The sequence below is a fragment of the Schistocerca serialis genome, chromosome 1 (genome assembly GCF_023864345.2).
Source record: "Schistocerca serialis cubense isolate TAMUIC-IGC-003099 chromosome 1, iqSchSeri2.2, whole genome shotgun sequence".
Lineage (NCBI taxonomy): Eukaryota > Metazoa > Arthropoda > Insecta > Orthoptera > Acrididae > Schistocerca > Schistocerca serialis.
The window spans coordinates 1,100,264,877-1,100,285,462 of record NC_064638.1 but is presented as its reverse complement, the minus strand read 5'-3'; the positions used below and the strand labels follow the sequence as shown (position 1 = coordinate 1,100,285,462).

Here is a 20,586-nt window from a genome sequence, read left to right as displayed (position 1 = left end):
TTCCAACAGAATAACGCTCGGCTACATACCGCATGCTCTACAGAGTGTCGACATGTTGCCTTGGCCTGCTCGATCACAAGATATGTCTCCAATCGAGCATGTAAGGAACATCATCGGACTACAAATCCAGCGTCATCCACGAACAGCATTAACTGTCACCTTGTTGACCGAGCAAGTGCAATAATCATAGTGTTCCATTCCTCAAACAGACATCCAGCACCTGTATGACAGAGTGCAGACACGTTAGTACGTTCACATTCAACATTCTGGCGGGTACACCCGTTATTAATGTACCAGCATTTCACATACCCAGTGCCTTATCTCGCTCTTATATTAACATGTGACCTTGCTATGTTAATCTCTTAAATAGATTACCTAGACAAATGTATTCCTGAAATTTCATTACTGTACACTATTTTCAGGTGCTGCGATTTTTGTCGGTCAGTGTACTTGGAAGCATGTGCACATCATGCGAGCTTAGTTTCAAATGACATATTACATTTCTTTTATTCATTCAATCAAGTAAAGTTCAGTCATGCAAATATCAAATTGAAATAATAAATTCAATTTTACTTTTCATATTTTGTTAAATATAACGAATTCCACGTAAGGAAAAAAGCATATTTTTCATTTTACTTTAAGCTTTGCGGGCTTTCAAATAGAAATATGTGATGAACGGCCCTCAATTATGTATCCTTTGATTCAGAGTTGAAATATTGGAAGTTTTGGCTGGTTTCGTTGTCTATGGGCTGGCATAGGTAGTTGCCGCATTACAAGCCAAATGCTGAGTCTACAGTATACAATATGAATATACACCTGAATCGAATTGTCGAAGGTTCCTATCACCCGGCAATTGCGAAATTTGAACATAATATAGACATTTATAAATGAAAGACTGCAATTAAATAAATTCTGCAGGTACTATTCTAAGGACTTTAAATGATGAGTACGATAGCAGAAGTACGTTTAAGAATGCCCTTTATTACTGTAAAACACTTAATGGCGTCGATGGTCCAGTAATTAAGTACAATATAAGTTGAATAACAGGGAAACAATAGATTTCTACTTCACGTAATTAGTTAAGAACAGCAACATAGCTCGCGAGATATTCACTTCTAAACGCACACAACATCTTCATTTCAGAAGCCACTGAACTCACACAAGAGCACAAGTCGGCACTCCGAAATATTTCTATCTCCCGTGACCACACACAAACTGCTCCACACTCTCCAAATCTCTCCTGCGACTGTGCGTCAATCGCGCCATACTGTCCAGGACCCTCTCATGTTCTCTCCCGTACTGTCAAGAGCTCCCCTGTCCTCTGTCGAAACGATCCTCCTCCCCCACTTCCATAGTCTCTCCACGTGTCCTTTTTGGAAAGATCGCTGTGACTGGCTAGAGAGCTCCCGCCCTGTCTCCAAGCCAATGCACACTCACAAACATAATGAAAACACATTCTAAATACTGGATTTACATTTAAATAACTTGAAATTAAATAAATATTCCTACAGCTGGACCATAAACACGCTCTAACACACATTATTAAATACATTAAAAATCGAATAAACATGTGTCAAAGGAATAGAAACAAAAGATGGGCCAGTAGCCTAATGTCTGTGCTTTCTAAAACACAGTAAATATTTAACCAATTTCTTCACGAACAGTATATAAACAAAGACATAGATGGAGAAGTATGTTTATAAGCATGCTGCTGCCGTTTTTTCCTGTAAGTGTGGAGTACGTATGGCCTGACGGGATTAATAGTAATCGCCACTTTGATCTCGAATAATTCATGTACTATTTAAGTTACATGCCTGTAAGTCATACCAATTTAGGTTTACACTAATAGCTCTCTAAAGATATGGCGATCGACAAAATCGGCCAAACCGTTTAGATTTTGGAAATTCGTTGCTGGTTGTTACTTGTATTATTTACAGTCAGATACTAAACTTTAAACTAATAAAGATACTGAAAATCTGATTACACCATCAGAATCGTCGTGCAAATTATGGTAATGTACATGTTTCTTTTTAAGGTATCATGATTTCTCTGGCTATTTTTAATTTCTACGTGAGCTGTGTAACGTCTGCGATTATGGTTTCACAAGGTCCGCCATCTTTGGCCCTCCGCGGCATACATATCTCCTTAATGGACACAAAGCTCATTCTGCGACACAGCGTTAACATGGAATTCGCAGCCACGTGGTCGGCCTGAACCACGCGCTGGGGCTGGCCCTCTTGCTCCGGCTAACGTACGGCACCACGCGGTCGCTGACAAGCCCTGGCTTGCCGAGCGGCACATGCGGCCACGCCATCTCCGAACTTAGAATATTTTGAGGGCGCCACAACTCACCCGTTACCTCACAGCTTAAACGTTTATTCATACCATAAAAAAGGTAGTACTTTCCTTCGTAAATACTCATTGTCATTATTTTATTTATTTTTATTTATTTATTGTTCCGTGGGACCAAATTAAGGAGAAGTCTCCATGGTCATGAAATTACAACACGATAGTAGAAACAGATAAAATGAAATATAAGTAACATATTCGGGCGACAAATCGTAAGTTTAAATAAAGAAAGTCGACAATGTAACACTGGAATTTGCTTAGTTTTTCAGCTCTTCGAGGAGCTCCTCGACAGAATAGAAGGAGTGAGCCATGAGGAAACTCTTCACTATAGACTTAAAAGTGTTTGGGCTACTGCTAAGATTTTTGAGTTCTTGTGGTAGCTCCTTGAAAATGGATGCAGCAGAATACTGCACTCCTTTCTGCACAAGAGTCAAGGAAGTGCATTCCACATGCAGATTTGATTTCTGCCTAGTATTAACTGAGTGAAAGCTGCTAACTCTTGGGAATAAGCTAATATTGCTAACAACAAACGACAATAAAGAAAATATATACTGTGAGGGCAATGTCAGAACTCCCAGACTGTTGAACAGGGGTCGACAAGAGGTTCTCGAACTTACACCACACATAGCTCGAACAGCCTGTTTTTGAGCCAAGAATACTCTTTTTGAATCAGAAGAATTACCCCGAAAAGTAATACCATATGACATAAGTGTATGGAAATATGCGAAGTAGACTACTTTTCGTGTTGAACTGTCACTTATTTCAGATACTGTTCTAATGGTAAATAAAGCAGCATTTAGTTTCTGAACAAGATCCTGGACATGGGCTTTCCACAACAGCTTACTATCTATCCGAACGCCTAGGAACTTGAACTGTTCCGTCTCTCTTATCATATGCCCATTCTGTCAGATCAAAATACCGGTTCTTGTTGAATTGTGAGTTAGAAACTGTAAAAACTGAGTCTTACTGTGGTTTAGCATCAAATTATTTTCCACAAGCCACGAACTTATTTCAGGAACTACATTATTTGATACTGTTTCAATATTACACACAAGATCCTTCACTACCAAGCTGGTATCATCAGCAAACTGAAATATTTTTGAATCACCTGTAATACTAGAAGGCATATCATTTATATAAATAAGAAAGAGCAGTGGCCCCAGCACCGACCCTTGGGGAACGCCCCACTTAACAGTGCCCCACTGGGACTGATCATCACTACCACTCTCAATATTGCGGAGAATTACCTTCTGCTTTCTGTTCTTAAAGTAAGAGGCGAACCAATTGTAAGCTATTCCCCTTACTCCATAATGGTCCAACTTCTGCAATAATATTTTGTGGTCAACACAGACAAAAGCCTTCATTAAATCAAATCTCATCATTTTATGCATCTTCTGCGCGTAAGTCGCATGTCATTTTATATGTGCTTGTGACATTGAGGAGTTGCATGACGCTGGACTAAGAATCTGAAATTAACTTCATGATCAAATAAATAATATTTTACAGGACACAAGCAGAGTGCGTCCTATTTAATGTTAATGGTAATTGAGATGAAGGCGTCATTTTCGAGTAGTCCCTTTCTTCCGTAGTGGCAGTGAATGCTAGGAGAAGCACATGAGCTAACTTGGCTGGTGCAGAATGGGTGCTGACAGACACGTACTGTTCTCGTGGTTGCAGCGTGGGCGCCGATGGGCGTGGTGGAGCTTGCGCTTGCCGCCGCGCTGTGCCTGTTCCCGCGCCAGCTGCCCGCCACGGCCCGCCGCAAAGCCAGGGCGCCCACCCCTCCACACCTCCAACAGCAGCAGCAGCAGCAGCAGCTGCCCAAGACCTCATTCAAAGGTAAGCTCCACCTGCTGAGGTGTACTTAATGTTTATTTTAACTGTCAGTAGATAATGTAAATCCACAACTCCAGTAGAAATTATAAGAGTTCGGTCCCAGACTCCCACAGTTCTCAGGAGAGAGCTGAACGGGATGCGGTGGTGAGGACCTAGTTATGGTTGAATGTGCCAAGAAGACATCAGTAACAATAACACATTTATTAGGCAGTAATACCGGATTCCCTTCCAAAGCGCCACTCCACAGCCGGGCCAGTATCATTCCAAGAAACAAATACAAAGGTAATTTTCATTCTTTACATTGGACTGCTGCAGGTTTTAAGAGGAAGGAAGAAGAAGTGGATGCGACATTCATTGAAACGGTGAGTGTTTGCTAACAGGCGCTTTGGACGGACTAATTTGCGAGAGAAGATTGAGAGTCAGGTGGAGATACAAGATCACAGACGACATAAAGGGAAGAGGGAGAGGATGGCAGATGACAGGAGAGCATGGAGGGTCACCATGCGAAAACCTGCCTTTGAGCAGAACAATAAAGATGACATCAGAAGTAGGCATATCCACATTTCTCCTTGTTCTTCCTTTTAGCAATTTCTTCTGGTTTTTAGTCCTTGCTGTCTTTGAATTAATTCTATATGTTCGAGATTCATTGGGTTCAAACAGCTTTTTTTAACAATTTCTACCTTTTATCGCCCTGTGCTTTTATTTTTCTACATTGCGTTTCCAGCTGCCGTTGGCTTAAAATTTCCTTGAATGGGGTGTGAAGGTACGTTTATATATTTGGTTTGTATCGGCACAACTATGCACGACATGTATATACGTCTCCGGGACGTGTATCGCGACTTGTGTGAGGGCGCTACTTCCAAGTCACACAAGTGCGATCGTGCGTTTACATCTGGCAATTTGTATCAGTGCCTTTGGTGATGCAGACCTGTTAGGAATTCGCGATGGTTTCCCAAAACGATGTTGAATACTTTACGGTTTTCTGTGCTGGCGTGCTTTTCCTTTTGGATGAAGAAACGAAATAACGGTGCAACACAAACGCAATGAATACAACAATGGATCAAATAGGCAGTTGTAAACAAACATGGCGGTGTGGCATCAAGAAAGACTGCTACTGCGCATGCGCAGCTTCTGTGACTTGACAGGTATATCGCGATCCAGCTATATACAAAACGTATATGACACATATATACGCGGGAAGGTCCGGTGAACTTTTATATGAGATGGTGTGTCGCGACATGTCAGATCGATATAACGCCCATACAAGTTGCGATACATATAACCCAGTGTAAACATACCTTTAGAATGGCAATGCAATATAGTGCGTAAACCTGCACCAACAGAACTGCGAAAACGTGCCCGATTTCCATGTTTGAAATAGGTTCAGAAATATAGTAGCAACTTTCAGGCTTTCAACGCAAGTGTAAAAAACCCTCTTTACTAACTGATGACTAGTTTCGAATCTTTTCAGTCCATTTTCAAATCATCCAAGTAAGGCACACAATGACATCTATTATGTGTGGACGTTCATCGCATTGTACAAAAGTTCCTTGTAAAGTAGAATCATCTCCTGTAAACGAACATATATTTATCTATTCTCAATTCTAAGGTATGCTCCCTAGGAGCTTCGATATTTGACTAATAAAATTAACTCACCTTGCACAAAATTACAAATTTTTTTCTTTGGGCTAAGACGTTCATTCAACAGCCGCCGTAAAGTTGGTGAGAGCCCCCAGCAGAAGGTAGTACTAATACTCCACTACCCGTCGCGTTCTAGCAATAATGGTACCCGGTAAAAGTGCTCTGTGCAAATGTGCCCCGGCCTTCCCTTTCAGTTTCTTTGTTAGACGCTGTATGTACACCCCGCCACACTTCGTACGGCGGCCTGTAAAGTACAGATGTATGGCCCAGATAATAACATATAGGCGATAATACGTCAAATGCTGTATCGTAGCCATCAGAGAACATGAGTACTGTTTGTTAACTGCTGACACCGTTTCTGGCCGCTACATGCTTAAATTCTCCGTCGTAGGGCGCAGGTTTGTTCTCCCTTTCTTCAAATTCGTTGACAGCCACATCACGAGTGTACCTTCTATTGAACGCATGCTGCAAAGTATCATATAGGCAGGCCTCCTTCGCGTTCCGTTGCGTGGTTCTTAGGTGCAGATCTACAAAATACAACTATTTTTTCCGTCAAAATTCAGCACCAATTTGCGCGACAAATTCGAACAAAATCATTGCCAACTATGCAAAAACGCCGCTCCAACGATGGGGTCTACTTCCTTAGTTTGTGCAGCTCATCATGAAATTGCATCGTTTATAGGTAGCAGGAATCCGATATGTATCTGTAATTGGTTACATATAAGACAAGATCACGTTCCAGATGCACAGGGCATGATATGTTTCTCTTGCTCATTGGTGAACCAACCAACCCAGCGCATACAGTGAGCTAACATTCATTTGCACTTAAAATACGATCCACAGGACGGTTCTTAGCTCAGCAGTTAGATATAACCTGCGAAACAAAATATCCTAGATAAATATACACTATCCCAGGGACTGGAGACTGTCAAAACCTTTCACTATTGCCAAGGAGAGGAGTCTTGTACTAACAAAGAAATTTAATCAGTAACTCCAGTTCTGTACTTCAATTTGGTCAAACATACGAAGAACACACTTCATAAGTTCGAACAGCTATCGCATTACTAACAAGGGAACCTCCCCATCGCACCCCCCTCAGATTTAGTTATAAGTTGGCACAGTGGATAGGCCTTGAATAACTGAACACAAATCAATCGAGAAAACAGGAAGAAGTTGTGTGGAACTATGAAAAAAATAAGCAAAATATACAAACTGACTAGTCCATGCGCATGATAGGCAACAACAAGGATGACGTGAGTTCTGGAGCGCCGTGGTCTCGTGGTTAGCGGCTGCGGAACGAGAGGTCCTTGGTTCAAGCCTTCCCTCGAGTGAAGAGTTAACTTTTACTTTCTTTATTTTCGCAAAGTTATAATCTGTCCGTTCGTTCATTGACGTCTCTGTTCACTGTAATAAGTTTAGTGTCTGTGTTTTGCGATCGCACCGCAAAACCGTGCGATTAGTAGACGAAAGGACGTGCCTCTCCAATGGGAACCGAAAACATTTGATCGCAGTCTCATAGGTCAACCGAATCCTCCACAGGAAAACACGTCTGATATATTCTATACGACACTGGTGACGGCATGTGCGTCACATGACAGGAATATGTTGTCGACCTACCTAACTTGTACACTTGGGGAATGGGTAAAAAGATTCTTCTACCTTGCCCGATTTAGGTTTTCTTGTGGATGTGATAATCACTCCCAAAAAAGTGATGAAAACATAAAGAGTTTGTCAGATAAACTGCAACAAATGAATGCAACAGTTTCACAGTCGCACAGTTTTCCCTGTACTCTGTCAAAACATATGTTCTTAACGTTTTCAAATTTTTCCTTTTAGGTGTAGCGTCCCCGTACTACGGCGCAATTTCCTCCCATCGGACGGTCGGACGGACAGATAATAATTGTCTGAAAATAAAAAATTAAAATTTTCACTTGAAGGACTTTTCGTTCCGCAGCTGCTCACGCTAACCACGGGACCACGGCGCTCCTGCCCTCATATTGTCCTTGATGTTGCCTATCTTGCGCATGGACTCCTCAGTTTGTATATTTTGCTTATTTTTTCATAGTTCCACACAACTTCTTCCTGTTTTCTCGATTGATCTGTGTTCAGTTTTTCAAGGCCTATCCACTGTGCCAACTTATAACTAAATCTGAGGGGGGTGGGATGGGGAGGTTCCCTCGTAAGCAATAAGAGTCGCTGTCAGTAGTGTCTTGTTAACGGTGGTAGCTGAGTTATTCTGCTGCCATCTGGAACGAAACGATAAGTGACGGTTGCGCATACTGCTGTAGCATGGCGCTTGTTATCTCTTTCAAGGTTAGTTACACATCTGAAACACAGATGGCATCACTATGACATTTCCTGCGTATTCTGACCTTTATCTTCAGACATATGCCGAGTGAGTCATGCGATGATTTTCAGGAAAGCGAAAACCCTAAAGAACAACTTTTTCATCCTAGATGGACAATACACGCAAGGAACAAGGGAAAAGTTTATTGTTAAGACAGGCACGTTGCAATAAAGACCGGAATGAAGTAAGCACTTTATCGAACACAGCGTTGAATGGTGTACCGTCTCGATAAAGCCTCGACCAAGAAACCGAATAAACCTCGCCTAGGGTTATGGCCAGAATGGATTGGGCTGCCGTATTATGGAATGTGAAAAGACAATCAAATATGAAACCTACTGTGAGATATAAAGAACACTACGCATAGCCAATAAAAAAAAGAAAAAGATGCAATGTCTTCACTGACGGAGTCGTGTCGTTGCACAGTAACGCTTGGCGACATTCTGCCTATCAAACACACAAGCCAGATGATTTTTGACATTTCTAATATTTGAAAATGGCCTAAGGCTGAAGTCTAGATCGTGCAATAAAAGCATGCCATGCAGTCAAATTGTGGTTATGTCTTTCGGTAAATATCAAACACCTGTTACGTCGCTTTGTATGGGGCGTCTTTGAACATATGCCGTACAGCCCAGACTTGACTCCACGTGATTTTCTTATGTCCCTTCACACCAAAAAGTTGCTTGGTTCTCAAAACTATAGCTCCGACGAAGAAATTCGAAATGCTGTCACGGGCTGAGTCTCTCCGGTGGTAGATTATTATGCCACGAAAATTTGTCATTCCATTAATATACTACATGACAAATGTGGTAAAGAAAATTAAAGATCCGTTAGATAACGATCAGTTTGGCTTTAGGAAAGGTAAGGATACAAAAGAGGCAATTCTGACGCTGCGGCTGATAAAGGAAGCAAGACTGAAGAAAAAGAGGAAAGAAATCTAGACATGCTCATAAGATTTGTCGATCTACAAAAAGCGTTCGACATTGTCAGATGGTGCAAGATGTTCGAAATTCTGAGAAACATAGGAGTAAGTTATAGGGAAAGACGGGTAATATACAATATGTACAAGAACCAAGAGGGTAGGATAAGATTAGAAGACGAAGAACGAAGTGCTCGGATTAAAAAGGAAGTAAGATAGTGATGTAATCTTTCGCCCCTACTGTTCAATATACGTATTCATCGATGAAGCAATGACAGAAGTAAAAGAGAGGTTCAAGAGTAGAATTAGAATTAAAACTAAAGGCGAGAGGATATCAACGATAATATTCGCTGATGAAATTGCTCTCCTCAATGAAAGTGAAGAAGGATTACAGGCTCTGTTGAAGTGAATGAACAGTCTAATGGGTACAGAATATGAGCAGAGAGTAAATAGAAAAAAGGCAAAAGTAACGAGAAGTAGGAGAAATGTGAATATCGAGAAACTTAACGTCAGAATTGTGGGTTACAAAGTAGATGAAGTCCAGAAATTCTGCTACCTAGGAAGACTAGCACTGGCAAAAACGGCATCCCTGGCCAAGAGAAACCTACTAGTTTCAAACATAGCACTTAATTTAAGGAAGAAATTTCCGAGAATGTACCTTTGGAGCACAGCATTGTATGGTAGTTAAACATGCACTGTGGTAAAACTGCAAAAGAAGAGAATCGCATAATTTGATACGTGCTGCTACAGAATAATGTTGGATTGGGGTGGATTGTTTGGGGGAAGAGACCAAACAGCGAGGTCATCGGTCTCATCGGATTAGGGAAGGACGGGGAAGGAATTCGACCGTGCCCTTTCAAAGGAACCATCCCGGCATTGGCCTGGAGCGATTTAGGGAAATCACGGAAAACCTAAATCAGGATGCCCAGAAGGGTGGGATTGAACCGTCGTCCTTCCTAATGAGAAATGTTGGAAATTAGGTGGAATGATAAGATGAGGAACGAGGAGGTTATCCGCAGAATCGGCGAAGAAAGGAGTAGATGGAAAAAACTGACAAGAAGAAGGGACAGGATGATAGGACATCTGTTAAGACATCAGGGAATAACTTCCGTGGTACTAGAAAGAGCTGTAGAGGGTAAAAACTGTATAGGGAAACAGAGATTAGAATACATCCAACAGGTAACTGAGGACGTAGGTTGCAGTTCCTACTCCGAGGTGAAGAGTTTGGCACAGGAGAGGAATTCGTGACGAGCCGCATCAGACCAGTCAGAAGACGACTCAAAAAACAAAAGAAAACATATATTAGCTTTTCAGGCTGTCCTGGTATTTCTATTGCACATATATCTCACCAGTTTTCCGCTGGATATCATAGTGTAAGCCCTACAATATTTCCTCGAAACATCTGTTCGGCATCTTAAGGTGGTTACAGTAGCTACTGCCGTAAAGTGCACCTCGCAGTAGTAAGTTAACGTAATCAACAGAAGATCTCAGACGTTGTTTCAAAGAAATGTTGTGGAATCTAACACAGTGTCAGTATGGGCACATCGGAGAAGGGTATTTTGAATATAAAAAAAATCGGACAACTGTGACAGGACTTATGCACCGAGGGTTCCGCACAAACGCAGTTAAGTATGCAGATGCCTCATCCACCCAGGAAATCGAGAATCTCGACGCTTTCTTCCTGTTATCGATATCGATAGAGGCAAGATGTACGTCTACCCACCACTGAAAAAAGAGGATCTTAACTGATGGACGCACAGACAGTTGGATAAAAAATGACAAAAAGTTTTTATTTGTGAGATATAGTTACAAATTACCAATTTGAAGTTTTTTTCCCTTACTTGTAGTGAGGAGCTTGCTACATTTCTTGAGTCTAGATCAACGGGAAGAATAGGTTTTGACTGAGTTTGAGAGTATCGAAATTTGTGACATAAATGGTCGTATCTTTTGATTGCATTGGGTCGGAACCATCAACTTTTTACGCCACCAAGGGACCGTAGACCTTAATACGTGACATAAATGTCAGCTTGATACGTCAATCCAGTCCTGAGAAAAATGGATCTTTACAGACTGATAGGCAGACGGACAGTCGGTTAACGAATGACCAAAAAATTTCAAGAAATGTCATGACTCAAGAAGTCTACTTATCTTACACAACGTTTAAACTGAAGACAATTATACTTAATAAAATTATAAACAGCCGACCAGTTGCAATGGATAAAGAATTCTTTACCTGGGTTTCAACAAATTTAAATTTGTCTTCTTCAGAAGGTGACCTAAGGACAATGAACATCATAGCTTACATTAGAAAGGTATGAAACTTAAGTCAAGAATAGATATTAACACAAATTAGAGAGCTCTTGTATTACAGAAATATGAGAACGACGACTGGTACTTACAATTTTACATTAGTATGGACTGATGTATCATCGCCGTTTTTACAAATGTCTGCATAGATCCATTTGTCAAAATTAAAATATAGCCCTAAAAATAGGGTTTGTCACGTAAATATAAATTAGTACATGGATGTTGCAGAGCTCACAACCGACTGAGTGTAATCGGTCAGCGTAGTTACTCTGCGGCCAGGGCAGGTGGGGCTCATAGCGCGAACCATGTGCCGATTGGCGTACAAAAGCAACGTGTAAATTATCAGTATTAATAACGTCCTTAGGCCACCTTCTGAAGAAGACAAATTTAAATTTGTTGAAACCTAGGTAAAGAATTCTTTATCCATTGCAACTGGTCGGCTGTTTATAATTTTATTACGTGGAACCGTTGATATTGTGCAGCTATGTTTAAAATACTGACAATTATACTTATTGAATCATTATATTGGCACAATTCTGTGAGGATGTGTTACGAAGATTGTTGGCAGTGTCACTTTTTTTTACTGAAACCGGTCGTGATGCAATCAGTGTACATTACTACAGCTATGATCATATAGATTTGGAACATAGATCATTTGTTAGTGTTGTGACCCGACGAAACTATTTACGTCTGGCTGTAACTGTGGGTTCTTGGGTTGCTATGGGAGAAGGCTCATCAAACTAGAACATATGGAATATTAGTTCACTTTATTACCTAAATGGATAAAAGATTTAGTTAACTTTGACACAGTTCTTTGCCACAAGATTGCTTGATAATTTACGTCATTGACCATGAGAGCATCACTTGGTGCACAGATTAATAAAATGTTGTCTCGCAGTCCAAAATGCAACATTTACGAAAGTATATTTCACTTTTCTACATGAAGACGTTGACTGCTATAGCTGAGATGACGAACTGGGGCTGAGTACTTGCATCCTTAACATTATATTGACTTCAGCGTGAGGGCGCTTCTATGCTGAAAAGGAGGTGTGGTCTTCTGGAGTGCCTCCCATTGGTTGTTGCGGATTCCAGCGAGCCCTTGCTAATGTCTGTGGTATCGATTCGCGTTTCCGACTTTGGTGTGACACCGCGATCTCTGGACGATACAACCGTTAGCATCCTCTTTAGTTTTATGTGCCATGAACATTATACCATATTTGTAGAAGCTAAAGATTTACTTCGCTGTTTCACTAGCTGCTACATAAGCGTAACAATAACAATGATGATGATGGTAATGAAGGTGATGAACTTTGTGTGCAGACTTCCGACAAGCTGTGCTGCGGCTGCTGCGGAACAAGGTGCTGATGCTGAACACGATCAGTTCTGTGTGCTTCATGTTCGGCTACGTGGGCTACTGGACCTTCATGCCTAAGTACATGGAGACGCAGTTCCGGCAGTCCGCCTCCAGGGCCAGCCTCATCACAGGTCAGTTCGCCAGCTCATACGCCTGTTTAAGGACGCCCTTCTTGTCTGCACGACTTCTGAATACAAAAATTAGGCGAATGCAATTCGTGTTAAAAACGTTTGCAGGAGCATTCACATGGAGAAACCCATTGAGATTCGCCACATAATGTCTCACACAGTAAATTCAGCTGCAACATCTAGCATGGTGTAACTGGTATAAAGATTCTGGAATGTCTTTACCGGCCGAAAACACTGGCCCCAACGCTAGCTGTAACGGACCGAAGAGTGAAGAATCACGACAGACAACATCGACAGAAACTTCCTGGCAGATTAAAACTGTGTGCCGGACCGAGACTCGAACTCGGGACCTTTGCCTTTCGCGGGCAAGTGCTCTATCAACTGAGCTACCCAAGCACGACTCACGCTCCATCTTCACAGCTTTGCTTCTGCCAGTACATCGTCTCCTACCTTCCAAACTTTACAGAAGTTCTCCTGCGAATCTTGCAGAACTAGCACTCCTGAAAGAAAGGATATTGCGGAGACGAGGTACTGGCAGAAGTAAAGCTGTGAGGACCGAGCGTGAGTCGTGCTTGGGTGGCTCAGTTGGTAGAGGACTTGCCCGCGAAAGGCAAAGGTCCCGAGTTCGAGTGTCGGTACGCCACAAAGTTTTAATCCGACAGGAAGTTTCACATCAGCGCACACTCCGCTGCAGAGTGGAAATCTCATTCTGGAATTTCGATATTTCTTGTCGCATACATTTAAAACTATTACAATTATGCACTTGCGAGTAGCGTAACGTATTTCTTTTTTCAAAATATACAGTTAAATACTTCCACGTAGAGTAAGCAAAACGAGAAAAGGAAGAAAGATCAGGATTCAATACGGCGTCGACGAAAGTCGTTAGATACGGGCACAAGTTGAGACATGGAAAGAAAATCTACCGAGTCCATTTGCGAGCAACCCGCCCTGTTCGGAAATCAAGAACTGGTTTTGCCGTAGTTTCCCTAAATTTCTTAAAATTTCCAGGAGGGAGACCAGTTCTTGATTGCCGAACAGTGTATAGAACCATCGTCATTCGAATGCATGTCCAGTGTCTCATTGTAAGCAAAATGAGCACTTACGTGCGAGAACTTGTACAAGATATTCCATCGAAAGCTGTCTGTGAATATATTCATATAACAGCGGTATTATATTTTATTCCTCTATTGCTTTGTTGCTTTTAGGAGTCCTTTCGCACCTCGCTTAGCTTATCTTTAAATCACTTTGCATCCCTGCTGCATCACTTACCGGGGTCATTGAACTGTTTTAGTCGACGTAAACGTTACCATAGTTAACAGCAATCCTGCAGCAATAACATCACATAGCTGTGTGTGTCTGTCATTCAAATCTGCTGTGACTTCACGGTGTTTATTTGACGCAGTGGATCGTTCTACATCCGTTGGATATCGGCCGTCAGCTCCTTGATCGATCAGCTAAAAGTATAATTTCCAATAATAGTCTCAAATGGAGCCCTCTTTTCTCAGTTTTTGTGCCTGCAAGTCTTCTTGTTCTAAATTTAGCCAATATCCTGCATCTTGGCTTCCTTGGATGCTATCTGCTGCATCGCGTTTGACGTTGCATGAAGTTTAATGTAATCATCTCCTGCCCCATCTTCAGCCATTAGCAGCATTTCCAACAGCCCATCTAAGTATCTTTGCAATGACCTGAAATTTGTCTGCCTTCGTTTGTTACGTCTTGCTTCGCGAAATATATGCGGATGAGTATGAAATAGTCCTTCCTCACGTATAGGAGTACTAGTTCTTATTGTCTCATAACTAGTTTCGAGACGAGAGATCTCATTCTCAAACGCCCACCAATGTACACCTTCCACAACACAAGTGTTGTAACAAGCAGCCGTTACAATATGCTCACAGCGTCACAAACCTTTCGTTACACACATACTTCACTGGTATTCCGAGGAAAACGGGACTTGTTGCTATAGTCTACGCCGGTGGTCCAGAATCAGTATAGAAGTTTCTCCCAGAGAAGTAGGGAGACTGATCAAGTGACACATGGTTCGCACATTTGACTCGCATTGCTACCGTACAGTACTATAAACAATAATCATCACACTAATGTCAGCGATACATATCGATACCACAGAAGTTAGTGAGTGCTCACTGTATAACCTACAATGACGAATGGGAGATGCTCCAGAACACCATTGCTCTCCCTCAGCACTGCAGCACCCTCATACTGAGGTCAATATCTTCATCTACCCGTGCTTGAACCACGGCCAGACCCAAACTTCCATATGTCACAACCTGCACTCGTACACTGGATATATTCCCGCCCAGCAAGCACATACACTCCTGGAAATTGAAATAAGAACACCGTGAATTCATTGTCCCAGGAAGGGGAAACTTTATTGACACATTCCTGGGGTCAGATACATCACATGATCACACTGACAGAACCACAGGCACATAGACACAGGCAACAGAGCATGCACAATGTCGGCACTAGTACAGTGTATATCCACCTTTCACAGCAATGCAGGCTGCTATTCTCCCATGGAGACGATCGTAGAGACGCTGGATGTAGTCCTGTGGAACGGCTTGCCATGCCATTTCCACCTGGCGCCTCAGTTGGACCAGCGCTAGTGCTGGACGTGCAACCGCATGAGACGACGCTTCATCCAGTCCCAAACATGCTCAATGGGGGACAGATCCGGAGATCTTGCTGGCCAGGGTAGTTGACTTACACCTTCTAGAGCACGTTGGGTGGCACGGGATACATGCGGACGTGCATTGTCCTGTTGGAACAGCAAGTTCCCTTGCCGGTCTAGGAATGGTAGAACGATGGGTTCGATGACGGTTTGGATGTACCGTGCACTATTCAGTGTCCCCTCGACGATCACCAGTGGTGTACGGCCAGTGTAGGAGATCGCTCCCCACACCATGATGCCGGGTGTTGGCCCTGTGTGCCTCGGTCGTATGCAGTCCTGATTGTGGCGCTCACCTGCACGGCGCCAAACACGCATACGACCATCATTGGCACCAAGGCAGAAGCGACTCTCATCGCTGAAGACGACACGTCTCCATTCGTCCCTCCATTCACGCCTGTCGCGACACCACTGGAGGCGGGCTGCACGATGTTGGGGCGTGAGCGGAAGACGGCCTAACGGTGTGCGGGACCGTAGCCCAGCTTCATGGAGACGGTTGCGAATGGTCCTCGCCGATACCCCAGGAGCAACAGTGTCCCTAATTTGCTGGGAAGTGGCGGTGCAGTCCCCTACGGCACTGCGTAGGATCCTACGGTCTTGGCGTGCATCCGTGCGTCGCTGCGGTCCGGTCCCAGGTCGACGGGCACGTGCACCTTCCGCCGACCACTGGCGACAACATCGATGTACTGTGGAGACCTCACGCCCCACGTGTTGAGCAATTCGGCGGTACGTCCACCCGGCCTCCCGCATGCCCACTATATGCCCTCGCTCAAAGTCCGTCAACTGCACATACGGTTCACGTCCACGCTGTCGCGGCATGCTACCAGTGTTAAAGACTGCGATGGAGCTCCGTATGCCACGGCAAACTGGCTGACACTGACGGCGGCGGTGCACAAATGCTGCGCAGCTAGCGCCATTCGACGGCCAACACCGCGGTTCCTGGTGTGTCCGCTGTGCCGTGCGTGTGATCATTGCTTGTACAGCCCTCTCGCAGTGTCCGGAGCAAGTATGGTGGGTCTGACGCACCGGTGTCAATGTGTTCTTTTTTCCATTTTCAGGAGTGTATTTTTACTGAGAGTTGAGGTTCTCGTGTAGGGAATAAATGTGAAATAGCGGTGCCTTTATTAAGAAGTAAGATTCAATGTTCTTTCTGGGAGGCGTGCATAGCCGAAGCGGTGAAGGCGACCACTCGCGTAAATCCAAGTTCGAGTCCCAGTCCGGCACAAATGTTCATTGTCGTCATTCCAGCGTACAGCCGATGGCAGCTAATATTCGCAATTGCGAATACATTTCCTGTATTTCATTCGGAGAGCCTGGAGATTCTAAAGACCGTCCGATCATCGTTGCTTAAAGGCAAACAGTGGGGTAGCTAATTTGAGCCGCGCGTTATTAGCCGAGCGGTCTAAGGCGCTGCAGTAATAGACTGTGCGGCTGATCCGGGCGGAGGTTCAAGTCCTTCCTTGGGCATGGGTGTGTGTGTTTGCCCCTAGGATAATTTAGGTTAAGTAGTGTGTAAGGTTAGGGACTGATAACCTTAGCAGTTAAGTCCCATGAGATTTCACACGCATTTTTTAGCTAATTTGAAAAGTGCGCGGCCTACACCGTTAGTTCAAAAAGTTTTTCATTGGGTTAATAAAAATTATATAATAGTTAAGATGGCGGTTTTATGCTTCAGATGTTCAACATAGTCTCCCCTCACTTGAGTACAATGCACAGAACGTTCGTTTAACCCGGTGAAACTGTCAGAGGAGTCCTTCTTTGGGATGTTGTTCAACTCGCGTGTCACACTGGCTTGAGTGTCTGTTATGTAGTCAAGGCGTTGACTTTTTATATGAATTTCTGCACTTTGTCGTTTTATGCTAGGTTCGTAGTGATAACACCAAATCTCTTCAACCGTGATGATTTTTTGCAAAAAAGAATTATCCGCGTTTTGCGTATCAATCGAGTCGCGGCAGGTGTCCACACATCGCTATTTCTGATCGGGACTCGAAGTGTGCTGAACAAACTTTGGACACACTTTTCTCTTCTTCAGAACATTTTGGAGAACTGAACACTTGAGTCACAGATGTTGGTCCATTGCGATTTAGGACACGACGACGTCGACACGCTACGTTCGCACGTTAGCTGCTTAAAACTGCCTGCTCGCAACTGACTGGTCGACTGTTGTTTACAGTTGTTAGTTCAGGTTGCCACCGTAGTTACTGCGGTGACGTCACTTATACTCCAAGAATAAAATCAGTCTCGTAACTTTTTGGGTGGACGATGTATTTCCTTTCCCATCCTTCCCCCAGTCCGACATCGTGTTACGTCGCTAATGACCTCGTCGCAATCCATAATCTTCCTTCCTTTTTCTTCTTCTTTTTTATGTCTTTTTCCCGCGTCTTTTCTGGGTAGGTGTGGTTACTGCTGGATGTGGGATTATTATTTTTTAAGGGGTGGCCGGATGCCCTTCCTGTCGGTACCCCTTTACCCCCCCCCCCCCCCCCTCCTACACCCGCACACCGGTATGGAGTATGTGTGCCCCAAAGTCTCTGCGTGCAGTGTTAGCCATATGAAAATGTGTAAATGTTTTCTGGGAATCGTGTAACTGCGGTGCGACTCGTCGTCAATCCTCTGGGCGCATTTCATGCGGGGCCGGCTTGCATCCCAGTCCCTGTAGCGCCACTTTAACACCCACGGCTATCCGAGAGGATCTTCCTTCTTTTCTTCACCAAAAGAGGAATGCTAAGGTGACCAGCCACTCGCTTCGCCCCTGATAGTTACCTGAGCACTGATGTGACATAAGTTAGCGATATCTCCTAATACCGTGTCGGACCTCCTTTTGTACGGGGTAAAGCAGCAACTCGACGTGGCATGGACTTAACAAGTCGTCGGAAGACCGCTACAGAAATATTGAGCCATGCTGCCTCTTCAGCCGTCCATAATTACGAAAGTGTTGTCGTTGCAGGATTTTGTGCACGAACTGACCTCTCGATTATGCGCCATAAAAGTTCAATGGGGTTGGGCGATCCGCGCGGGCAGATCATTCGCTCTAATTGTCGAGAATGTTCTGACATGGCGCATTGTCACCCGTTAAAATTTCTTCGTTGTTTAGTAAAGTGAAGTTCATAAATGGCTGTAAATGGTTTCTAAGTAGCCGAACATAACCATTTCCTGTCAATGATCGGTTCAGTTGGACCAGAGGACCCAGTCTATTCGATATTAACACAGCCCACGCATCGGGACTCACCCCACCAGGCCACGATTTTCCAGGTGTCTAGGGTCCAACCGACACAGTAAAGAGTCGAGGAGACGCGCTGCAGGCGATGTCGTGCTGTTAGCAAAGGCACTCGTCTCGGTCATGAGCTGCCACAGCCCATTAACGCCAAATGTCGCCGCACTGTCCCAACGGATACGTTCGCTGTACATCCCAGACTGATTTCTGCGGCTGTTTCGAGCAGTGTTGCTTTTCTGTTCGCACTGACAACTCTACGCAATCGCCGCGGCTCTCGGTCGTTAAGTGAAGGCCACCGGCCACTGCGTTGTCCGTTGTGAGAGATAACGCCTGAAATTTGGTATTCGGCACACGCACACTGTGGACACTGTGATCGTGGAATATTGGATTCCCTAACGATTTCGGAAATGGAATATCCCGTCTAGCTGCGACCACCATTCCGCGTTCGAAGTTTGTTAATTTCCGTCTGCGGCCATAATCACGACGGAGACCTTTTCACATGAATCGCCTGAGTACAAATGACGGCTCCGCCAACGCACTGCCTTTTTATAGCTTGTGTACGCGATATAGGAGCCATCTGCATATCGCTATCCCACCACTTGTGTGACGTGAGTGTATAACGTGAGTGTGGTGGACTGCCGCAGGCTCTGTGGGGCTGGGCTTCACGGCTGCGGGTCTGGTGCTGTCGTCGGTGTACATCTCGCGGGCCAAGCCGTCTGCGCGCGCGCTGGCCGCCTGGAACGTCGCCGTCGAGCTGCTGGACGTGGCCGTCCACCTGGCCAAGCCGTTCCTCGGCTGCCCCAGCGACGACCTGCGAGGCGCCTGGGACCCCGCGCACCACTCGTGAGTCAGCCGCCACTTGCTGCTGAAAGAGACACTACACTCTCAACTCGTCACGCAAATTAGAAAAGAAAGCTTACAATAATTGTTAAAAGAATCTTTGCAAGAGTTTTTTTTATTTACTGATGAGTAGTTTTTGGTATCCTGTCCGTTATCAAATCCCATCCAGAATGAAATTTTCACTTTGCAGCGGAGTCTGCGCTGATATGAAACTTCCTGGCAGATTAAAACTGTGTACTGGCCCGAGACTCGAACTCGGGACCTTTGCCTTTCGCGGGCTAGTGCTCTACCTCTCTCTCTCTCTCTCTCTCTCTCTCTCTCTCTCTCTCTCTCTCTCTCTCTCTCTCTTTTTTTTTTTTTTTACTCAGAGAGTTGCCTGTATACCAGGGGAAATATGGGAAGTCAAGGTTAGGGCTATCCTTACAAACAAAACAAAATCTTCCTTTTTCTAAATTTTATTGTTATTTTTATTTTTTTGTGTTTATTTTTGTTGTGAAATTGATAAGAGGCCTTCTGCACCCCGCTGCGAGTATGTTGAGTCACGTCTTCTTGAAATTGATGTGTTCCGTTCAGTTGTTCAGAAATGTTCATTGGTTCAAACAGGAAACCTTCTTCTCTCTTGGCTTAACACATTCCAGCTGCGAGGCGGGTCGTGGAAAGCACTCCCAAGGAAGTTCCAGAAAAATTGTCTGTATTCTGGGTGACGGACAACGACATAATGACGGTCATTGAGGTATGTCCAAAAATCGAGTACAGAAACTACAGTTTGTCCAAATAGGTAGTGAATGGCATGTCCGCGAATCCAATTCACAGCATTGGTCTTTGTCCGAGGAAAATAGTCACGTTCCGGAAATAATAATGAAAGGGGAGTAATCCGATCCGGAATGTCCAGCGCTAGAAAAGCCACAATACGAGGAATCAATTGCCAAACCTCCGCCGCAGGTCCGCAAACAAACTGATGTTCGTCA

General features: G+C 44.0%; 1 protein-coding gene across 4 annotated transcripts in view; it reads left to right on the top strand.

The window, feature by feature from the left end:
* LOC126416393 (solute carrier organic anion transporter family member 74D-like) overlaps window positions 1-20,586 on the top strand; it is a 183,287-nt gene that overhangs the window by 133,275 nt on the left and 29,426 nt on the right. For all 4 annotated transcript variants that reach the window (XM_050084084.1, XM_050084092.1, XM_050084101.1 and 1 more), the window contains exons 7-9: window positions 4,027-4,188; window positions 12,717-12,881; window positions 19,423-19,621. In XM_050084084.1, coding sequence (XP_049940041.1) covers window positions 4,027-4,188; window positions 12,717-12,881; window positions 19,423-19,621 — 526 coding nt within the window. The remainder of the gene's footprint in view (window positions 1-4,026; window positions 4,189-12,716; window positions 12,882-19,422; window positions 19,622-20,586) is intronic.